General features: G+C 44.3%; 1 protein-coding gene across 1 annotated transcript; it reads right to left on the bottom strand.

Moving 5' to 3' along the window:
• Positions 1 to 292: 292 nt before the first annotated feature.
• PARP16 (poly(ADP-ribose) polymerase family member 16) lies at positions 293 to 10,031 on the bottom strand. Its single transcript, XM_074964832.1, has 7 exons — positions 9,931 to 10,031; positions 8,830 to 9,034; positions 6,137 to 6,274; positions 4,733 to 4,939; positions 3,189 to 3,360; positions 2,229 to 2,370; positions 293 to 1,930 (listed from the first exon to the last, which is right to left on the bottom strand). Exons 2-7 carry the CDS (start codon positions 9,019 to 9,021, stop codon positions 1,786 to 1,788), a joined length of 996 nt encoding a protein of 331 aa, XP_074820933.1. The 5' UTR covers positions 9,022 to 9,034; positions 9,931 to 10,031; the 3' UTR covers positions 293 to 1,785.
• Positions 10,032 to 22,688: the final 12,657 nt, after the last annotated feature.

Genomic DNA, 22,688 nt, shown 5'->3' on the forward strand with positions numbered 1-22,688 from the left:
GTATTAAGGCAATTTTATGTGGGGTTCTTCTGCTGCCTTGCTGTTCCATAAAAGGAGAACTAGTGAATCTGACCCTATGCAAAGTTATCCCCATATGCACAACAAACTAACAACAGAAAATTCTTTTTGCTAGCTTTTTCAGTTTTTATACTGTTAGGTGGTTTTATAACTATAGTACAGATAAAACATTCAGACAGGGAAGTGATTTTCAAATCTCTTTAAAAGTTCCAAGTGTCTAAGTGTGCACTACACAGAACTCACAAACCTATACATTGTCAAACAATTCTAAATGATAAATGAGGGGTTCTTAGTGTAATTTGATTTACAAAACAAAAAAAAAGTAAAACACGGCTACTACTTACATATTGGCATGAAGCCTACCTAACACAGATAATGTAATTCTGAAAGAGGAAAAACCAATCTCCTTCTGATAACTTTGACAGTACATCTTACAGACACACGTACAAAGGTCAGTTATCAAGTGAAAACCTAAATGTAGTATATACTAAGCTGACATCACTCTCTGACCTCGGAAACAAAATAAATCCTGCTCTCAAAATATTATATTTCTAAAACACTGTTTTAGGAAATATTTGATATATTCCTACTGCAGTTATCAGGTCACAAATGCAGAAAAAGAGACGGGACATGTGTACAAACATAGACCCACATGCTGGAGCATCCTGTGACCACCTTGCACTGCACCATTGGCTGTGAAAACAGTGTTCCCAGACCAAGAGATCTGCCAGTGGCATAGACCTTCCCCTTCCTTCTTGATGGGAAGCCCCTGCCCAGCCCTGATCCTGAACTCCCATTTGAGCCTGTTAGACATAGGGACCAGCCCTGCATATAGTGTGCCCCTTAGTGGGGGAGGGCCAAGGTGAACTTTGATCTTACACCCCTCCTCCCCAGACGTGCACTGTATGCTCTCTGAACCTAGCTGAGGATCTGGCCCATTGTACTGTACTTAAGACGTATTCCTCTCATCATCACCTACAGTGCTCTAAAATTCAGTATTAATTCTTTATCCAGTGATTTTATTTTCAAAAACACACAAGAACGTTCAGATCCTTCCGATTTGGTTACTGTTTTATTTATAATGTTTTGTTACAATCACTGTGCCTAAATATAATCCCCTGTCAAAAATTGTAATTAAGATGATCCTGCTTTATCATATGAGAAACAGCACTTTTCCTCTTCAGTAAAGACACAGGGTTTCTCACGTCAAAGCAATAAAACCTACTGCAGGTTTACCTGTGTGTGAGGTAAAGAGAATTCCTCCTTTCCAATAGTGTTATAAATAAATATTGCTGGTTTAATCTGGCAGAGAACAAACACCCCCAATACAGGGGTGCTGAGAGAAACTGAACCAAACTGTGCACCCTGTGTATGATAGAAACCCCTTCAAGCCAGGGCGTGCGGCTGCACCCCCAGTTCCAGCACCTGGGGCCCAACAGTTTCCACACCAAAGTTTTAATTAATTGTAAATAAAGGTTTTTTTGGACCGTTGACTAAAATGTGTGTACAGAACTATTCATTCTACTTCAGCGTCCCTAGGGCAAGAATGGCAGCTCCCTTTTCAGCCGATCAGGCTCCCTCATTACTCAAAGAAAGAAAACGACTTAAAATAAGAAAAAATGGAAAGGGGGCCATGAAGGTAATGCAACTGGAATATAACCAAATGCTCGAGACCCCATTTCCAGAGAGCTGGTACAGATGCAGTAGGTTGTAGATCTCCTATCATTAAGGCACATGGTGAACATAACAGCATATAAACCAGCTTGCTCATCCTTCTGAGTCAAACATTCTATTCCAGTAGTAGAGGAAGGCCGGTGAGTTGCTGGCACCTATAACAATTAGCAGTAGTAGATACATCATCATCATTATAGCAAAACGATGATTGGAAAACCAAGATGACTGACTAGAAGGCCTGTGGAGGGGAAAAAAATGCATAAAAAGCATGAATTACATCAAATATAATCTTGTCACATTAAGACACATTTATTATGTTTTATTACTTTTAAATGATCTTGCAAGCTTTGATAAAGATTTTCCTAGCTACTGCTTTTGCTCCTCTATTTGCTTTGGGATCCCTTTTTGCTTCCTGTAAGTGGAAGCATGTCTTGCTTTTGTATTTTTGGATTTTGAGAGAGAGAATGCTGTACAAATAAGATCCGTCTATCTCGCACTTGCACCATGCTCATCATACTGGTGAGCTGAACTCTTACCTCCTGTGTTGTTTCTGTGAATATACTAATAAGTATTTAACTCGTAAAAGCTGATTGTTTGTGACAACAAAGTATTTCTGTGGAACATCGCCCCCTTCGCTGTTTTTTACTCTTGCTCTTTTCCTGTCTATTTCTTCTGAATCTGTATGGGACAAAAAGAGGTTTTCTTGGGAATGGGAAGGAAAGCAAAAGCACATGTATGACAGTAAAGGAAGATGGGTGAAGGCATAGGAGTTGGAGTTAGGAAACAGGGCTCTTATTCCCGGCTCTACCTCAAATTTCAGTGGTCCCTCTTAGCATCCCAAAGGAGAATCAGAGTTGTGTTAAGGCTACACCAGCCCCTGCTGGTTATCCCTGGCATGGGAGTACTATGGGTTGGGAGTGGAGAAGGGGCACATTAGAGATAGGAGAAGGCAGGCCGAGAGCACAATGCTTGAGGGGTTGCTAACATCAGAAAGGATTGAGAAATAATACAACAGGATCTAGAACTGTGGGAAGAAAACAGCAAAATGAAATTTGACTACTCGAATATGGGCCTTGTTATGAGTCAAACATGCATAAGTACAGAAAGCGTATTAATCTTGCTGTTACAGGAATACCTTGGCTTGGGTTCACTTCTGGAACAAATGAAATAACTCTGCGTTACAGAACACATTCTGTTACCGTATTGATGCTAGATTAAAACAAAATAGGATGTTATTTTGGTTTCGATACTGATCTAGCAGGGTCCCACTACCAGAATGATCAAGTTTTATTGTTTCCATTTTTGTGGAAAGCTTTTGTAGATTTGCTAATGGGTCATCCAGAAAAGGTGCCCCCCGGTCAGTTTCTGCAGAAGGGAAACTAGTGTACACACGAGTACATTCTTAGCTGTATTACTGCACATATACACAACCCAAGACCTGAGGAGTATTAATAGACTAACAAACACTCTAGTTGTAATTATTTTTATACACTCACCTTTCTTCTTCACCTGGCATTTTACATCTGGATGATCAATAATCTCACAAACAGCTACACAACTAAGGATAGGGCCCAAAACACTGTGTTGCCACCCAAGACCGTGAGGGCTATAAAGTAGAGCAAGGCTTAGATCACTGGTAAGGTAGGTACCTTCACCAAACAAGGATGTCTGAAATAGCACAAAGGTAAATCAAGAGAGACTGCATCAGATCAAACACTCTGAATGTCCACATTGAACAATAATACAGCGTACCACTGCGCTTTCCTTTCCAAATGCCAGCACGCTGTTTCCAAAAGTATTATGGAGCTTAAACACAGCAGTGACATTCAGAAGTCTCAGTTCTTAAACTCCTTAGCGCTGGACTACAGACAGATTTTGTACCAGTGTAACTATTTCAGTTAGGGGTGTGACTTTTTTTTTTTTAAACGGATTAAGCTAGACCAATATATGCACTTTTTAAACCACACTCAGGAGATTGTACAGCTTTAACTATGCTGGTATATTTAAAGTGGTGCAACTTCTGTGCATGGACAAGGCCTTAGTGACATTTAGAAACCTGCTTTGCAAGGGAGAAAAGTTCTTTTCAAGTGTGATTTTTTTTTTCCCAAATGCAATTGCTTTAATAGTTCAGAAACATAGGATTTGCCAACCCATGTAATCTAGCACGCTGCCTCCCACTGTAGTCAATGTGATAACTCATGAGGGTGGGGGAAAAAATCAAAATGCCCTGTGCCCTCCTGGCAAGGTAAAGATTCTTTCTTGCCCTCTGTGACCCTAAAAGTGTGAGCCTTTTAACTTTTTGTTTTCATGTGAACTTTGGTGCTTATGAAAGTGAGGTAGTAAGAATGTGGGGATGAAATTAAAAAAAATAAGTCACTGTTTCACACGTGACCCAGGTTGGTAATGACTTGTGTTTTTACTGTCTGGCAGCTATGTGACAACCTACATGAAAAGAAGTGATAGTCCCAGCTAGCTTCTATCAAACAGGTATGGACATCCACAAAGTCGTTCCCCCCCCACACACACACACACAACCAAATAACATCCTTGTTAGCAATCTCCTGGCAGATGCAAAGGACTCTCAGTTAGCAGATAGTTTCTCACCTTTAGAGGTGGTCCAAGGTTGAGACCTGGGCAGAGAGCGCCTACACTGACCATGTTCCTCTTGGTATAAGGCTAGAGATCTTCCATCTCTAGGGCTGTCAAATAAGCCAGCATTTTTCAGAGGCACTAAATTCATCTTTTTATTTTTAAAGCGAAGGATGGCTACAACCAGGCATATTGGAGAAACGACTATAATTTAATGCCTATGTTTCACATCACCTGCATTTTTTAAGCTCAATCTGAATTATAAAACCCAGTACAATCATATGCAAAGTTAACAGTGTTGCCATCAAGGAAAACAAATAACAACATGAGATATCAGCTCACATTTTTTTTATCCCTACACAAGTTTGTACATGTGTTTAAAACACCCCTCAGAGTTTGTGAATGAAGGATAAAGCTGTGTGTTTAATGCAAGAAATATTGGAAACCTTACCCTATTTAAATGGCAATGTAAACCATTGTGCAGTATGGAATGGAAGTTCTCAAGGCGACTCCCATGGAATGCATAAATAAGGTTCCTTTCTCCCCTGGTTTCATCAAATTTGGCATTCATCTGATCACAATACACTATTTCAAACAGGAAGTCAGGAGTAGGAACGGCATCACTTGACATTCCTGTCAACTCTTGGATCTTCTCATACTTAAAAACAGAAAGGAATCCTAGGGTTATTTTTAAAAGGTCTAGATTGTTCACTGGAAATTTGCTTAGTCTCTCAGATCCTTTCCTAGTTCCTATATATATTTACCTATGCACATTTATAATTCAGTATTAATACGCAGCTAGCTGGTAATGGTACCATAGAAGATCAAGTGGATTGTGGGAACTGTAAGGGTTTATTTTTCCTCCATGCTCCTGCCTTCTTCTCCTTTGCTGCTTCTCTATGAATATTCATGAGCTTTACTGAGTGGTAAGGTTATGACATCAAAGTTAAATGTCCCCCCACCTCCTCTCCCAATAATGGGACTCAGATATCAGAGTTAAGTGGATGATGCAATGAGAGGGAGGAAAAGAAGAGAGACATCTTTATGGTGTCATCATCCCAACACACAAACAAGGCTATGATATAGATATATTCATGAGATATGTTCCTTGGGAAAGAAAAAAATGTGGAACTAAGACATTTTTATCATTTCCAGCAGCATCCACAACTCTCTTAGGTACTTACACAGTCTCCATTATTGTAGTATCTGAGTGCCTCACAATGTTTAACACATTTATCCTCACAACGTCCCTGTGAGGCAGTGCACATTTTATAGATTGGAACCTGAGGCACAGAGAGACCGTTACCTACGCAAGATCATACGTGGAGTCTGTGGCGGAGCATGGAAACAAACCCTGGTATCCTGCCTCCTGGGCTGGCATCTGAACCACTAGCTCATTCTTCCTCCTCAACATGAGGTGTTTTCTAAACAGAAAAAGTGGCATGGTCCCTGCCCTGAGGCCCTCACAATCTGAACACAGGGTAGGAGTACAACATTCAATAGAGTGGTCAACTGTGATTAACCATATATTAGCAATATAAGGGTTTTGCTAAGACAAACCTTTGGGGTTTTAATAGGAAATAATAGATTAATCACCACTCAGTCATTCACTTGCTTTTGCTGCACACATTCCTCCTTCTGTTCCTTCTCTATTTAGATTTTGATCTCTTTGGGGTAAACACACTGTCTCTTTATTCATCTATGCCTACTGGAAAATGGGTTCACTTGACATACTTTTCAATCCTTACAATAAACAACCCTTAAATCCCAGGTTGAGGTAACCACCTGCATGCAAGTGGTTGTGTTAAATAGAAAACTCATGTCATGAAACTTTCATAAGAATTTGAAATCTTACCTCCTTTTTCTTAGTACTTTGTATAGTTAAGAATTTAGATGATAAAATCCAGCTAAACAGATCCCATGTCCTTTTATCTGTGTCTGAAATAGACTCTGGAAGTTCTTTTAAGCTTGGCAAAGCATTTGTATCTGCAAGCTAATGTAAGAAAGATGATTAGTGTGGTTTGCATCTCTTCATCATCACGATTAAATAGAGACCTCTAGTGGTAAGAAAATAATATTTCACTCTACTGGGGATCTGTGGGGTACAAGTTGAAAAACAATTTCCAATTAATTACAAGAATCACTTCTGAAAAACTTACACTGAGATTATGTGGGGAAATTTGTCATTTGTTCTGACATACAACACTGAGTACTATGTTTGAGCAAGTTACAGGTCTTCTATAATTCTATGATCTATATTCAGCAGCAGCATCCATGGGGTATGCATAAGAACAGTGAGCAAAAACATCTGAATGTGGTCACTACATCAACACAGAGGCAATATCTGGAGTGGTATAAGTGTGACAGATATTGCCATCCCATGTAATATTTTTGGGAACCATACCGTATTAAGTTATGTATCACTGTGGGCATAGGCGCCGACTCCGTGGGTGCTCCAGGGCTGGAGCACCCATGGGGAAAAATTAGTGGGTGCTCTGCACCCACCAGCAGCCAAGCTCCCCTCACCCCCCACCCCCCATCCTCCTCCTCCCCTGAACGCGCCGCATCCCCTCTCCTCCACCTACCTCCCAGCACTTCCCACCTGGCCACCGCCAAACACCTGTTTGGCAGCGTTAGCACGCTCGGGGACGGGGGGGGGGAGGAGTAGGAACTTTGGCGCGCTGAGGGGAAGAGGCGGGGACAGGGCCAGGATTTGGGGAAGGAGTTGGAATGTTGGCAGGGAGGGGACGGAGTTGGGGCGGGGACTTGGGGAAGGGGTTGGAATGGGGGCAGGGCTGGGGCCTCATGGAAGGGGTGGGGACGGGGGGGGGGGGTCGAGGACCCACGGGAAAGAGGGGAAGTTGATACCTATGACTGTGGGCCAGGGATTATATGCAACACCAGGAGGGAAGAGTTACCACAACTCCCCCATGAATCAAAACAGTGAGGTGGTGATTACGGTGACTAATTTAAGTTGTAAACATCTCCAGAGAGATGCCACCCCAAGGAGTCTTGCACATACTGGTTCAAACTTGATTTTCCAGAGAGCAACAGATGGGGGAAAAAAATAAAAGGCTTTTGATATTATTTCACCTGTTAAACCTTTTCAGACTTTCAAACTTAGACTCAGAAGCTTCCAAGTCTACATTTGTCATTTACCTTCTAAATCTCAATTCCTTAATCTATCTTACTGCATTTCAGACTTGCAAAATTTTACTTACCCACTTATATTGGGCAGACAACATATCCATTTTTTTATCATTAACTGGGCAAGAGTAGGTATTTTGTTTGAGCTAGTAAATGTACATAGTTTTGCACGGCTGCTTTGACTCTTGGTTATAGAGAAAACAATGTATTTTAAACCTGCTTTATAGTTTCCACTCAACTTAGATATAAACCCTTGGGCCGGGGCCTCATTTTTATGATTGTCTGTAAAGAGCTATGTAGGCTTTTGCCCATATATAAATTATAACACAATATACGCAGTAGTATGACAGCTTTTCTACTTTTTTAATTTATTTTTTTAACTTCCAGAGCCGTGTACAAATTACACTGCATTTATTTGGAAGGACACCATTAAACCAGTGATTCCCTCCTTCCCCTTATGCAGAGGGCTATGTGCTCAATATGGCATCTGTCTGTTTATTCAACATCACATGCCTGAAAAGGTGTTTTCCTCCAACCAAAACGGAAATTCACCTTTGGACAGGGACCATGTCTGGAAAGTTTCCATCCTAGAGGAGGGTTTTTCAGAAAGTTGTGAAGTTGAAAATGTTATAGTGGCAGCTGTTTTGCAATTTTCACTCGTGGACAGTGTTCAAACACATACATACAGAGCACAACCTAACAGCCTCATGTGTAGTTAGAAAAATCAAGATTGGGTGAGGGGATTCGGAGAATTATGGTAGCCACCTGTCCTTAACAAGGATCCAAGTTTTTATAATATATGTGCCGCTAATGCTCACGCCATATCTTGCCACCGCAGGGAATCTGTCCGTGTCCTCGGTGTGTACAGAAAACCAGATACATTGAACAGGCTCCAGAATGAAGGGCCTGAAGCAGTAGCTGCACTGAGCAGGGAACTCTGAGTGAATCAGACTCTTACCCCCAATCTGAGAGGACAAGGGGACACATTTACAATGCAGGAAAGCACCGTGTGGAAGTGGTAACCCTCCACTGCACCCCTCAGTCAGCCAGAAAACAAGGGGAAGGTAAGGCAAGCCTGCACAGCCGGTGTGTTTAAACCAGGAGGTGCCAGAAATGGAGTCAGCACTATTCAAGTGGATAATCATTTTAATAATACTTAGCACATTTTATCTTGGAGGCACTTTATAGATATTAACTAATTGCTCCTAACAACACTCCTGTGAAGTTGCATTCAGTGCATCAGTAATGAAAACGAGTGACTTGTTTATAGGATCTGTTCTGGGCTTTGTTTTTACGTGGAACTAATTACACGTGTGCTCTGAAGGAATACCTGCTGCTCTTCCTCTCCCCTCCCCATTCACCCGTTGCCAAGCTGTCCCCCTGGAGGGGATGATAACTCACCAATGCATCAAAATCCTTGCTCTCCTCATTGGCATAGAGGCCTGGAAAGGGTCTCAGGACGGAATCACGCTTGTAGCTCTGTAAAGCAGAGACAAAGAGGCTGCACTTCAGATCCGCAGCCAAGATGTCCCTGTGGGTGGCTTCCTTGATCTTCTCCCTCAGGGCAGCATCGCTGGGCCTGCGGGGCAGCATCCCCACCAGGGGTCTGGCCAGGAAACACACAGGGCAGCAGCTCAGCAGAGGTTAAAGCCCTTCCCTAATGCTCACAGGAGGGGGGTGGGAGGGACACACCAAGCTGCTACCCCACAGCTGTCCTCACCCCACCCACACACCCTGCCATCCGTGTCTCAGGGATTTACAGAACATGTACCCTGCCCTGCAGTACCCCTCCATCTGACTGCCCTTGGGCCCCCAGATCACCCCCTACACTGCCCTCCTGCCTCCTCCTCCTCTCTCCCCTACTGCCCCCCCACCCCCTATACTGCCCTCCAGCCTCCTCCTCTCGCCCCTACTGACCCCAGCCGGCCCACCCAGCCCCCTATACTGCCCTCCGGCCGCCTCCTCCTCCTCTCTCCCCTACTGCCCCCCCGCCCCCTATACTGCCCTCCGGCCTCCTCCTCTCGCCCCTACTGACCCCAGCCTGCCCACCCAGTCCCCTATACTGCCCTCCGGCCTCCTCCTCCTCTCTCCCCTACTGCCCCCAGCCTGCCCCCCCTTCACCCCCTATACTGTCCTCCGGCCTCCTCCTCTCGCCCCTACTGCCCCAGCCCCTATACTGCCCTCCGGCCTCCTCCTCTCTCCCCTACTGCCCCCAGCCTGCCCCCCCGCCCCCTATACTGCCCTCCGGCCTCCTCCTCTCTCCCCTACTGCCCCCAGCCTGCCCCCCCCGCCCCCTATACTGCCCTCCGGCCTCCTCCTCTCTCCCCTACTGTCCCCCCGCCCCCTATACTGCCCTCCGGCCTCCTCCTCTCGCCCCTACTGACCCCAGCCTGCCCCCCCGCCCCCTATACTGCCCTCCGGCCTCCTCCTCTCTCCCCTACTGCCCCCTCCAGTCCCTTCTCCCCCTTATTGCTCGCAGCCCCCGCACCCCGCGCTACCCACCCGGCAGCCCAGGCCCAGCAGCGCCCCCCGCTCTACCGGGTTGGGTTGGGCTGGGCTCGGCTCGGCTCGGCTCCCCCGCCCCGCGGCCTGCCTCGCCGGCCGGAAGCCGCGGCGGCCTCTGGTTCCCGGGGCCCCGCCCAGCCCCGGCGGCTGACGGCGCCTCCCTCCGGCACACGGCCCTGGCGGCCCCGGGCCGGGCGAGCGGGGGCAGCGGCCCGCTCGGTCCCCGCGGGGCTCCGGAAAGGGGAGAGACCCCCTCCCACGTGTCTCGGCTGGGCCCGGATCGGGGCCGGGGGGGACCCCGTCAGCGCCAGCCCCCTGCCCTGGGACACCACTGCCCGTGACTGTCTGGCTGTCCCCCCATTGTCTGTCTCCCCCGCGATTTCCCCGCCCCCCCATTGTCTATCTGCCTCCCGACTTTCCTTCTGACCCCCCCGACTGCCCCCCCGATTGTCTCCCCATTGTCCTTCTGTCCCCCCGACTGCTCCCCCCATTGTCTGTCTCCCCCCGACTTTCCTTCTGACCCCCCCGACTGTCCCCCCCGATTGTCTCCCCCCCCGACTTTCCTCCTGTCTCCCCATTGTCTTTCTGTTCCCCCAGCTTTCCTTCTTTCCTCCCGACTATTGGCCTGTCACTGTCCCCACCATTGTCTACCTGTGCCCCTGACTCTGTCCCCCAACTGTCTAGCTGTCCCTCTTTCCTTTGCCTTCTTTCTCTCCCCTCTCTCTTTTTCTCTTTCCCATTCCCTCCTTGCCCACTCTATCCTTCCCTCCCTCTCTCTCCCTCAATCCCTTGGGTTTTACCCCCTCCCCCACCTTCCTTCATCTTTCTCCTTCATTCCTCACTTTCCGTCCACCCTCTCTCTGTCCTTCCCCCTCCCTCTCCATCCTCCCATTCTTTTTCCCTTCCCTTTATTCGTAGTTTCCATTCTTTTCTCCATTCAGTCACTCATTGCACTGTTTTGCTCTCCACTCCCTGTCTTTCTTTCCCTCCTTTCTGCCCAACCCCCATCATGTTCCTTTCCCACTCTTGCCCCAGCAGAGACTTGGGGCGGGTTGACGTCTGTACTATCCCAAGATGGGATCATCTGAATGAAGAAATGAAAAGAGAGGAGCTTTGCAGGGTTTCATTGACACTCTTGTAGCCTGTGGCAGAGCTGCCCTGGAAATGTTAATTTTTTCCCCCTTGCAGAAAATCTTGAGAGAAACAAGGGGGGAAATGGTTTTCCTTGAAATCTTCAGCAGAAACCAGGTATTTTCAACAGCAGTTTTAATTTAGTCAAAATTGCAGTTTTTCCATCACAAACTAGTTTGACCAGCTCTAGCCAGTATCCAGGGTGTGCTTTGTATCCCCCTTCCACAGAAGATGAGAGACTGTGACAGTGCTCAGATAGCGAGCAAGGCTCTTTAGCCTCAACTGTTGAGTGTGACCATCACAAACATGCCAAAACCAGCCCTTGTCCTAACAGCGGTATCTACTGTGTTTTTGTAGCCGTGTTGGTCCCAGGATATTAGACAAGGTGGGTGAGGTGTTGATCCAATAAAATATATTACCTCACTCACCTTGTTTCTCTCATGATACATACTGGCCTTTATGCCCAATCCTAGTTGAATAGGTCACCTCCAAGTGGGGGAGACTTGGCAGGGATGGGGTCTGATCTGATCTGAAGAAGAAACATCAAGCCTGTTCGAACTATTGGATAGGAAGAGGGTGCAGGACCTCATAATACAGACAGCCCCACATCTTTGGGAGTCAAAGGAGACATGCAAGGCATAGTAGTTGTTCCCTTTTCCCCTGTCAGAAGATAGCATTTTTTTATAGGGGGTACTAAGGCGGGTGAAGGCAGCGAGGGGTGTTACAGCAGTGAGAATGCACTGTTACTTGGCAAAAAGCTGATGCACAGCAAGGCGAGACAGATTTTTTTTTAATAGTATAAATCCCATTGATTCCTAGCTTGTAGGCATTAGAGCAGAAGTAAGTCTGGAGGAGGGATCTCAATGAGGAGTCAGTTGTGGCTTGGTTTATCAGCTCAGAAAGGGCATTCCATATGCAATTTATCAGTTGATACAGGCTCCTGTCATGCAGAAGTGTCTTAAATGCTCAGAGAGCTTTAAAAGGCATACATGCATGATATTTATTTAGGCAGCAGTCAGCTACTGAACTCTCTGCCTTGCAGTCCTTCTTATATGAGCCTCCCGGGCCATGATTGGCTGCTCCTCTCAGCCCCTTTCTAATTGGCTGCCTCCAGCACAACCTCCCTAGGGCTGCTTTTAACCCCTTTTCTGCCGGTGAGGGGCAGCCGCCCCATCACACTCTCCTTTCTCTCCACTTGTTCTGCTGGGATCATTTTTTCTCCTAATTGTCAGCAGTTGTATGATAATGCTTGTTTTTCATCTGGGTAGTGTAAATTACACTATACATCATAATCAGGCAAACTCAATGGACAAAAATCAGTTCATGGTTTCAGTATACAGTGGGAGTGCAAACAAAAATAGTTGAATACCTCTTGGGCCATCTGGAATCTTCAGAGGTGTCACCATGCTGCATGCCGCTGCTTGGAATATTACAATGACAGAGGGACTAGAACTCAGGTCTCCCTGCTCCAAAAGTATGGGCTGCTGTCACTTGAACTGAAGGATAATCTTTAGGTGCTATTCAAATTATATTCCATAGAATCATAGAAGTGTAGGACTAGAAGGGACCTCAACTGGTCTTCTACTCCAGTCCCCTGCACTCAGTACAGGACTAAGTAATAACTACACCATTATGACAGGTATTTGTCTAGCCTGTTCTTAAAAATCTCCAGTGAAGGAGACTCCGCAACTAGCAAATCCATTACAATATCACACATAAGACACTATTAATTATAGTAACTCCTCGCTTACTGTTGTAGTTATGTTCCTGAAAAATGCTACTTTAAGCGAAACGATGTTAAGCAAATCCAATTTCCCCATAAGAATTAATGTAAATGGGAGGTTTAAATTCCAGGGAAATATTTTTTGCCAGACAAAAGACTATATTTTATATGTATATACATACACATATAAACAGTGTAAGTTTTAAACAAACAATTTAATACTGTACTCAGCAATGATGATTGTGAAGCTTGGTTGAGGTGGTGGAGTCAGAGGGTGGAAGAGGGTGGGATATTTCCCAGGGAATGCCTTACTGCTAAATGATGAACTAGCACTTGGCTGAGCCCTCAAGGGTTAACACATTGTTGTTAATGTAGCCTCACACTCTACAAGGCAGCACGAATGGAGCGAGGGGAGACAGCATGTCAAAGAGAGACAGAGACACACAATGTGTGTGTGTGAGAGACACGCATTGCCCCTTTAAGAATGCTGACCCCACTCTAAGTACATTGCCTTTTTAAGTAGATCAGCAAGTTGAGCCAAGCAGCTGCTGCCAGCAAGCTCCCTCCTCCCTCCGTCCTGAGCCCTGTCGGGTATCCCTTGTTCTATGGAGATGGGGGTCAGGAGCGGGGGGAACCCCTTGACATTAGCACTCCTCTTTACCCCCTTTGCACAGCAAGCAGGAGGCTCCCGGGAGCAGCTCCAAGGCAGAGGGCAGGAGCAGCACATGGCAGTGGGGGGAGGGACAACTGAACTGCCTGGCAATTGATAGCCTGTTGGGTGGCTGCTGCACCGGGAATTTAGGGGTGCGGGGAGCTGATGGGGGGGTGCTGGTCCACTCTGGTTCCAAGCCCCCACCAGCTAGCTCCAACGGGCTGCTCTTTCTGCAAGCAGTGGACAAAGCAGGCGGCCGCCAAACAACATTATAAGGGAGCATTGCACAACTTTAAACGAGCATGTTCTCTAATTGATCCACAATGGAACAATGTTAACTGGGACGACTTTAAGTGAGGAGTTACTGTACCCAAAATTAGATCATAATTGAATTATTTTAAGATAGTTTTCCCTGTATAAATGATGAAATTCAAAGAAAATGTTCTTTGCTTAAATATCTATAGCTGCCTTAGAAAGAGTCTTAACTGTTCTTAAATTAGCTATGTAAAATACCTATGCATCTTTTAGATGATGAGATTTTATGGTCAGGGACTGGTGTGTTGGAATAAATATGCATACGATCTTTTTTTTCTTGATCATTTCACAGAAAATGCATTTTTCAATAACAGTTATGTAAACGACTTCAGTATAAAAACATAAAATTATTTGCTGCGGTATGGTCTTGTTGTAGTCTTGGAGATAAAGATCTTAAAGATACTTGGGGTTTTAGATTAGCAAATTTACTAGACATCTAGATATACTTTTTCTCTTGAAAACATTATCCAGCTCGTAAGGATTATATTGCCTTTCTTTTCCTAACACACTGGTAATTGATGGTTATTGTGCGGGGTCTTTTGGATGAAACCTTAAAATCAAGATTCTGACTGCTCTGCATGGACATTAAAAATCCCACAGCACTTCCTGTAACAGTAGGAGTTTGCCCCAATGTCACTGGCCAGCAAATTTCCTCACCCCCTCATTGTGTGGCAGTGTAGTATGTGCCAATCAGCTGTCTGACAGCCACCTTCAATCTTGGACTTGGTTGCATTCCATTTGGTGCAGTGATTCCTATATATTATCCATAAAATACTTTTGGATGGAAGGATGGGATGAGCTACTTTTAAGGAGAAGGTGTAGCTATCACCTCTTTCTCTTGGCTTGTGTAAGGCATCCTGATCTCAGAATATGGCTGCTGAGACTGATTTCCACATTTGCAAGGCCTTGTGAGGAGGCATTTTGCTTTATCTGATTCTCTGCATTATTCTGTCTGTAAATATCTGATGTCTCTGACAGGCTGTTAACTACATCATTCAGTGATTCAGCTTGGGACGTGTTTATTAGCTTGCATTATATTAAATTGTTCTGTGCGCTCCTTTTGAAAATCAGTCATTGACTGTCTCAGTTGGCTGAGTTTGTTCACTAATATTTCATTAGACATAATCGTTTTCTTATCAGCACTTGTTAAAGAACAATATAATATGACCATGGAGATGTCTCTTTCAGTTTCTTCCTCTGAGTGGAATTTTACATTGCTATTTTGAACTTCTGCATTAATATCATTTTCATGTCTCATTGTAAAATATCTCTTGTTACATGAGAAAAGAAAATGCTGTCTTGTCACATGACTACTTTCAGCTACTCTCATGTCAGCATATTTTGGATGTTTACAATTTAGGGGATGGTTACTGAGATTTGGAGCAATGGCGACCAATCAGATTGGGTATACCAACGATTGCATCCTAACCGGATGCAACCGCGTTTGGTGATAACTGTTAACTTCTGAGCTAATCACATACCAGATGCAAATCTCTGCTTACTGATAGTTCACCAATGGTGAATAATTTTTTGTTTCCTGGGCTTCTATCTTCACCTTTCCTTTAAGGAAAAGCTGTTACTTTTTTTTGAAATTCCTGAGTATAATGAAGACATTTCAAGGGCCAAAAGCTGCATTGGTCCAATATCCGGGATTTGCCGTGTAACAGTCCTGGACAAGTGGCAAAATAGAACTGCTGATCTGAAGGACCAGTGTCTTTTTTAAGGTCTGATACCTCACAAACAACCAAGGCTGTGAGTCTGAGGAAGAGTGTGATGCAGTGGTGTAGTGCTCAGTTGATAGCTGCCAGCTGGCTATCTCCTATGGTGGTCTGGGATGTATTACATAGGTGGTCGATCAAGGATTTAGGTGTACACGGATAGTAGGTCAAGGACTTAGATATGGGAGAAAGGCAAGTGTCTGTCTGGGGAAGCTATGAGAAAAAGTCCATCCTGGTGAATTGCAATGGGAGAGCCAGAGAGAGAGGAAGAGTTTGTCCTGGAGGAGAAAATTATGTCTATTTGTGTTGGAGAGGCCAGACATTTGTGCTGCTCCAGAGCTCATCAATACACCTTTTAGTTAATTGCAGGAGGGCCTCTCTTAAAGTAAATAGATGGTGGTGTGTTGACTTGTTCCTGCGCCAAGAAATTAACCCAAGAATAGATATGAAGTAACACCAGCAGCGTGATAGTTAATGAAACTGCTGAAAACATTGACCCAGAACTGATGTGTCATCCTTGGGATTTACAATGGATGACAGCTCTACTGCAGCAAGTTCTGCTGATTTCGGCAGCGGCAGATACTGATGGGATAACAAGTTTGCCTTATTTAAACTTACTGAGAGTGGTGTCTGGTCAAATTCATCCAAGGATGCACTAAAACCCTATTCTACAAACTAGACATTAAAGTAGGAGGTGGAGCACTAAAAGCTTTTGATGCCAAATTTAAGAGAAACCCCTTCCTGTACTGATGTTTCTGAACTTCCACTCAGGGCACTAAAGTCCATGAAGATGTGACATCAGCCATATTAATAAGGAGCCACTACCATCTTGTAAGTGTTAAAGTTACAGTATTGTATTTAGATCCATTCCTCTTTCTGATTCTTAGTTTTGGCATGAGCCTTTTCTCCAGCTGGGGACATTGGGCGCTATCATCTTCTTTTGCCTCCTGTTGTACTATCAATCAAACCACTGGAGAAACCCCATGGTGGGTATGGAGTAACAAAGCCTGATTCTCCTCTTGCGTAGGGGCTGATCCAACTCTGACTGACCTCAACGGGAGTCATTGACTTGACAGGGTCCTCACACAGTGTAAATCAGGAGTAACTCCCTTGAAGCCAAATAGCTTTTGCCCATTAGTATTTATTTATCTTGGGGTTTTATTCTGCTGCCCATCACTGCAGTATCTGAATACCTTCCACGTAATAGGAATAGCAAACTGCTTAATGGACTTCATGGAAACTCTGGCACTTCTCCCCTTTTGGGGCCACAACTCTACTTGGGGGAGGGTAGATTTTATTAATTTGATCATTATTTAAAACATCACCTCCCTAGCAAAAATCCCACTGTTGCTAATACCAGTTCAGCTCCCCTAGTATTGACAACACTGGGAGCCCCTGGTATAGAAGCACCTCCAAGTGCCGCTAGCATTTTAAGCCCTGTGTCATTTAATCCTGCTCGTAGCAGCTCTGACGGCCACAGAGTGCTAAAGCTTTGGGGTCTGGAGGAATATCAGAAATATAGCCAACTAACTAATTCCTGCATTTAATTAAGAGTTGAAAGTGTTGCTCTGATTTCAAAAATCAAACATTCGCCCCTTGTCCTCACTCCTTTCTTTTCTAAAAACACTGTTGTATCGAAGAATTACAAATTTCTAAATGTTTTATTTCTTTTTTTTATTGTCGCCCAGCCACATTCATTTCCACTGCCATCTAGGGTGACCATACATCCTATTTTGGCTGGGACAGTCCCTTTTTTAAGCCCTGTCCCAGCCATCCCGACTTTTTTTTCAGGAGGCATATGTCCTGTTTGCTCTTGCTGACTTGATCAGTTGGTAAGAGCAAATGGGACAGATGTCAAAAAAGTGGGGTGCGGTGTGAAGGAACATGGGGGGCGCAAGTGGAAATGCTAGCCCCCTCCCCCATGGGGGGGGAGGCAGGGCTTGGGGGAGGTAGTGTTCCAACTTGCGAGGGGGGATTCACCCAGAGGGTTCCAGTGACGGGCAACAGCCTCATGTGGGGGGGGAGGGGGAGGAGGGGACAGGCACCTTGGGCAAGAAGCTGAGGGTGTCCCATTTTCTCTTTAGGAAATATGGTCACCCTTCTGCTGTCTGAAAAAGGCACAGCGCTGTCTGATCACTGGGTGAGGATTTAGGAGTCAAAACTCTCGGCTAGGAAGCAGCAGACTCAGAAGCCCTGAACAGAGTGGAGTACAGCCTTGATGCCCTGCCCTAATCCCTACATTCCTCATCTCCAAACAACCACGGACACTTTTAGCCCAGTGCTGCTTCCCCCCCCAGCTGCCTACATGCAATCAAAGACCTCACTTCACCTCACTTCCATTCCTATCTTCCTCTGCAAGCCAATGAACTTACATCAAGGATGAGCTTTGCCCTGTGTGTGCTTACAAGCAGCTCTCCGTTATGTCTTCCCTACTCAAGAAGTGCTCTTAAAATATATTCTCCAATATTGATTTTCTAGCTATATTGTCCTTGTTGGATAGCTGTGATTCTGCACAAAGACAGGTTTATAGAAGGTTGCTAAACTGACATTGCTGGTGGAAGAAGTATCTGTATGGTTTCTTATGAAGTCAAAGATGTGGTAGGTTAGCGTACGTGGATATTCGAAATAGAGCATTTCTGGTGTCAGTGCCTTTTGGCATAGAAATGTAGCTTAAATATCTGCATTTACTTCAAGTACGTTTAAAATTGATCTCCTGGACCGGAAATGAGAATTTTTTCTCCTTAACTAGGGTTTGTGAAGGAAATGACTATGGGGGAGGGAAAATAGAAATACAATGCTACACTCAGTAAAATGAATGCTTAAATAAGGGGTTTGTTACTTGTTGGCAACACTGGCAAAGGCCAGCTGTAAAAGGTATATTTTATTATAGCACTAACCTTGACCTAGGGTTCAAAGAGAGAGGTTAGTTTGAAATAAATCAATAATATGGTCAGGTCACTTCAAAGGGTCTAGAGCTGTGCTTGAAGATGACATGCAGTTTGTGAATCCAGTTGGAATAGAACATATGGTAAAGATAATAGAAATAAATTGTTTATCTCATTTTCCTCCTTCTTCTAGTAGTTAACGTCTTTGTGTCCTTTTCATGACTAATCTGTTAAGGCCCCTTTTTCCTGGCATATTTACTGAAACTAGAACTCTGTACCAAATATCTTTTGAAATCAATTGGCAGAAAATGCCCTCACTTTTCCCTACTTTTTAGTGGCTTGCTGAAATCATATTAACTTTTATTTTGTAAATAAAGCAATGTGAAAATGATGGGTCAAATCTTCCTGTCACTCATACAGGTGCCACCCCAAATCACCCCAAGTTTACCAGGAAAATTTGGTCTGCTGTGAGTTCTCGTGTGTACCCTCAGTTTAGTCTGCCCTTCTAAAAACTGAGCTGTTTAATTTTTTAAAATTAAATAGCTCAAAGTGCTTTACAAATATTAATCTCGCCACACCCCCTGTGAGATAGGCATTATCCCCAGTTAGCATATGTGGAAAATGAGGGACAGGGTTAAGTGACTTCCCCAAGGCAGCACAAGAAGTTTGTGGCAGAGCTGGGATAGTCCTCAAGGGTGAAATCCTGGCCCAATTAACATCAGTGGGGCCAGAATTTCACCCCAAATCTCATGAGTCCCAGTCCAGTGCTTTAACCACAAAACCATCCTTCCTTTTCTGGTCAGTATTGCTCTTCTCTTTGTTTTATTGAATTTCTTTTCTTTGTTCTGCACCAATTTTATGCTCCTCTTTGGGGATTTCACGTAGAAAGAGATCAAAACTCCCATTATCATCTGTAGAGCAGATTATTGAGGACTAGGTTACGTGATTCAGGTTTATTTGTGCTGTCACCACCTATGGAAAAGAGAGGCAGTTTCCATTTCACCCAAACACATCTGAGGAGGTTAAAAAGTGCCGTGAACTGAATCCCTATTAGATGGTAATTATCCATGCCTTTCTTTACCATCACAATAAAGGAATACCCAAGACAGCATACTCATTCCCAGCAGCACAAAAGAGACATTGGGCCTGATTCTCTTTTCACTGACACCAGAGTAATTTAGGAATAGCTCCTCTGAAACTAATCAAGTTAAGCTCGACTGAAACCGGTGTGAATAAGAGGAGAATCAGGCCTAATATGTTTAGCAGAAAATAATACTTTCTGGCCAGATAACTATCATGGTAGCAGATACCATTATGATCTTGAATTGTTTGGGTCAAATAACAGCAAAGGAAATGTTAAAGCCTACCCAGCTTTTGTGACAGTATGGAGATCTTTATTGAATTGTTCTAGCACATGGCACCTCTGCAAAGCGAATTCCAAGGCAGAGTGTAGTGAACACATTCTCAGAGCAGGGAAGCAATAGCTTGCTAAAATAAAAAGTCGTTGCTGAATATAAACTTGGGTATTTTAAAACAGCTTTGATTAGCAGATTGCTTCTTTCCCAAGGTGGTCCATGCAGTGTAGAGATAATGGCAGGTTTTAGTATTTATGATGGGCTGTTTTTTCTTTTAATACAAAAATCTGAAAATGATATATCATTGGAAGGGGCATACGTGCTAAAAGTAAAAAAATAAAAGCAAGTAAGATCGGTCTGGAGTGCTGGCCCTTTGCTGGTTTATTTGCTCCTTAGCGGTCTTTGGTCTGACACATTAGAAAATAAATGCAATAGGAGACTGGATATGGAGCATTTCACCTCTAGGTCACTGGTTCAAATCCAGCCCCGCTCAGGAGTGACCCTCCTTTGACAGAGTGCTTATGCTGAACCTGTTTCATGAGTAAACAGAGGACTTTGGTCTCCACTATCACTATCAGTGTGGCATCTTTCAACAGTGTTCAGTTCTCTTTAAGAAGGGAAGATATCAGGAGCAAGCCAGTGAACTATTCGCTTCCCCATCTGGGTTCGCTTCCCCGTCTTGAGCCTCTATTTGCCAAGCAGAAGTTTGGAGTCATTCTAAGGAGAGAATTGATGCTATCAACTCTTCAAGGCTCTTTTGGTCGTCCCCCCCCCCCCTTTCCCTTTCTCAAATCAATCAGTCTGAGTGGAATATACGGTAATATGATAGCTGGGTCAGGCTGGTGATGTGCCAAAGGTGTGGTTTCAAAGGTTCAGGCACAAATACTGAACTTCCCATAATAGCCATATGAATTGCATATTAGCGTTAAACGCTTTGGGTGTGATTCTGCTCTCACACTGTTGTAAACTGGGAGACAACAGAGTTACACCAGTGTAAATAAGATCAAAATCAGGGCCTTTCACCCTTGCCTTTGACTTATTTCTTACTCTTGACACTATTACTACAAAACCACAGCACCAGTTTCAGAGAAATGGGAGTGCCATTCCTTTGCTGTTTCCACAGAAGAGGCAGAAGGTGAGTTGCTGATGACTGCAGTCGAAGGACATCCCAAGAGAGAAAAAGCTTTTGAGAACATAAGAATGGTCATACTGGGTCAGACCAAAGGTCCATCTAGCTCAGTATCCTGACTTCCGACAGTGGCCAAGGCCAGGTGCTTCATAGGGAATGAACAGAACAGGTAATCGTCAAGTGATCTGTCTCCAGTAGCCCATTCTCAGCTTCTAGCAAATACAGGCTAGGAACACCAGCCTTGCCCATCCTGGCTAATAGCCATTGATGGACCTATCCTCCATGAGAAGAAGGAGATGACCTGAATGGATTAATGGAGACTTTGGCTTCAGACTAAAGACTCAGAGATGTCGACATAATTAGAGGACTCTCTGTTCTGTATATACAACCTCAGGGTACCTTTTGAACTATAGCTTTTTCTGTGATTCGAACATTTACAAATCACAGTGGGTGATTTCATAAATATTAGAGGCCATAAGTCTCTTTTCCATTAGACAGGTTTCAGAGTAGCAGCCGTGTTAGTCTGTATTCGCAAAAAGAAAAGGAGTACTTGTGGCACCTTAGAGACTAACAAATTTATTTGAGCATAAGCTTTCGTGAGCTATGCTCAAATAAATTTGTTAGTCTCTAAGGTGCCACAAGTACTCCTTTTCTTGGTTTTGGAAATTGTTGAATGCACAACTCAGGAATGGAAAATATTCCACCACAAAGGGCACGGTGCATTCGTCAGTTAACAAACTGAAGTATAATTAAGGTAATTGCAAAAGTTTGCACTGAATTAATGTAAACATTTACAGTGAGATGGTGTGAAAAACTTTTAACCCGACAGAAAGGAGACATGAGATAGAATTTAAATCACTGTTAAGATAGTCCTTTGAGTCATTGATCTATGAGGATTCCCAGCAGAGTAGAATTTCCCTCAAGTCCAGGAGTAGTCAGCTGTAGGGTGCTGGTTTAGTTCTTTCTCTCACACAAGAAGCTACTGTCAAGTTTTGCCTTGCTAGGCTGTTTTGTGAACACTGGGTGATGAGTGCTGTGAGAAAAGGCTGGAGACCTGGGTTTGCTAAGGCCCAAAGGGTTTGAAAGGCAATCCAAAGCTTGGCCATGAACCTTTTGAAGTTTCCCTCCTTCTTCCATGCATGTCCTCCCACTAACCAGAGTAGAGCTTGGTGGGAGCTGCAAAGCACTTTACATGGATGTTTGCACAGTCAAGTTTTAGTGCCATGAATCTTTGTGGGGAACAAATTTCAAAGTCTCATGTTAGAGTCAGAAGTGCTTGTGCCCTCATTAACTTAGGAAGGCATAGGACTCTTAGGGCAAAGGTAGAGGTACCTGATCAGATAGGGTGGAGATTTGGTTTGGGGAACTGGGTTTGCCCATTTGAAGTTTTCTCTTAACCAGTTTTCCCCTGTGTCCAAATTGTTCTTCTGCATATTTTTGTATGTTTCTTTCCGGAATTGAAAAGCAATTTCTGCTGGGAAGAACAAGAGACCTCTGTCTTTGGGAGCGTGGGCATGAGTGTGGGTATTGGATTGTGAAACATCTCACTTTTTCCTTCATGAAACCACCCAAGAGACTCTCAAAATGGGGAGGGGGATTGCAAAATGGGTGATATTTTACCTAGCATAAGTGTCCACAAGGTCCTGATGGCAGCTGTGCGCCCAGCGCTTTCATGGATAATTATAGTGGTCTCCCCTGCAAGTGTCAAATAAGATGAACTGTGAGGGGCAATGACCTAAGAAGATGAGTGACCTAAAACTAAATAGCTTGAAAAGTCCATGCACTTTGTAAGTTGACAGACTGTCTGCTTTTCAGGGCTGCATAGCAAATGCATCGGACAGTACAGG

This window comes from Natator depressus, chromosome 10, assembly GCF_965152275.1.
Source record: "Natator depressus isolate rNatDep1 chromosome 10, rNatDep2.hap1, whole genome shotgun sequence".
NCBI classification, from domain to species: Eukaryota; Metazoa; Chordata; order Testudines; family Cheloniidae; genus Natator; species Natator depressus.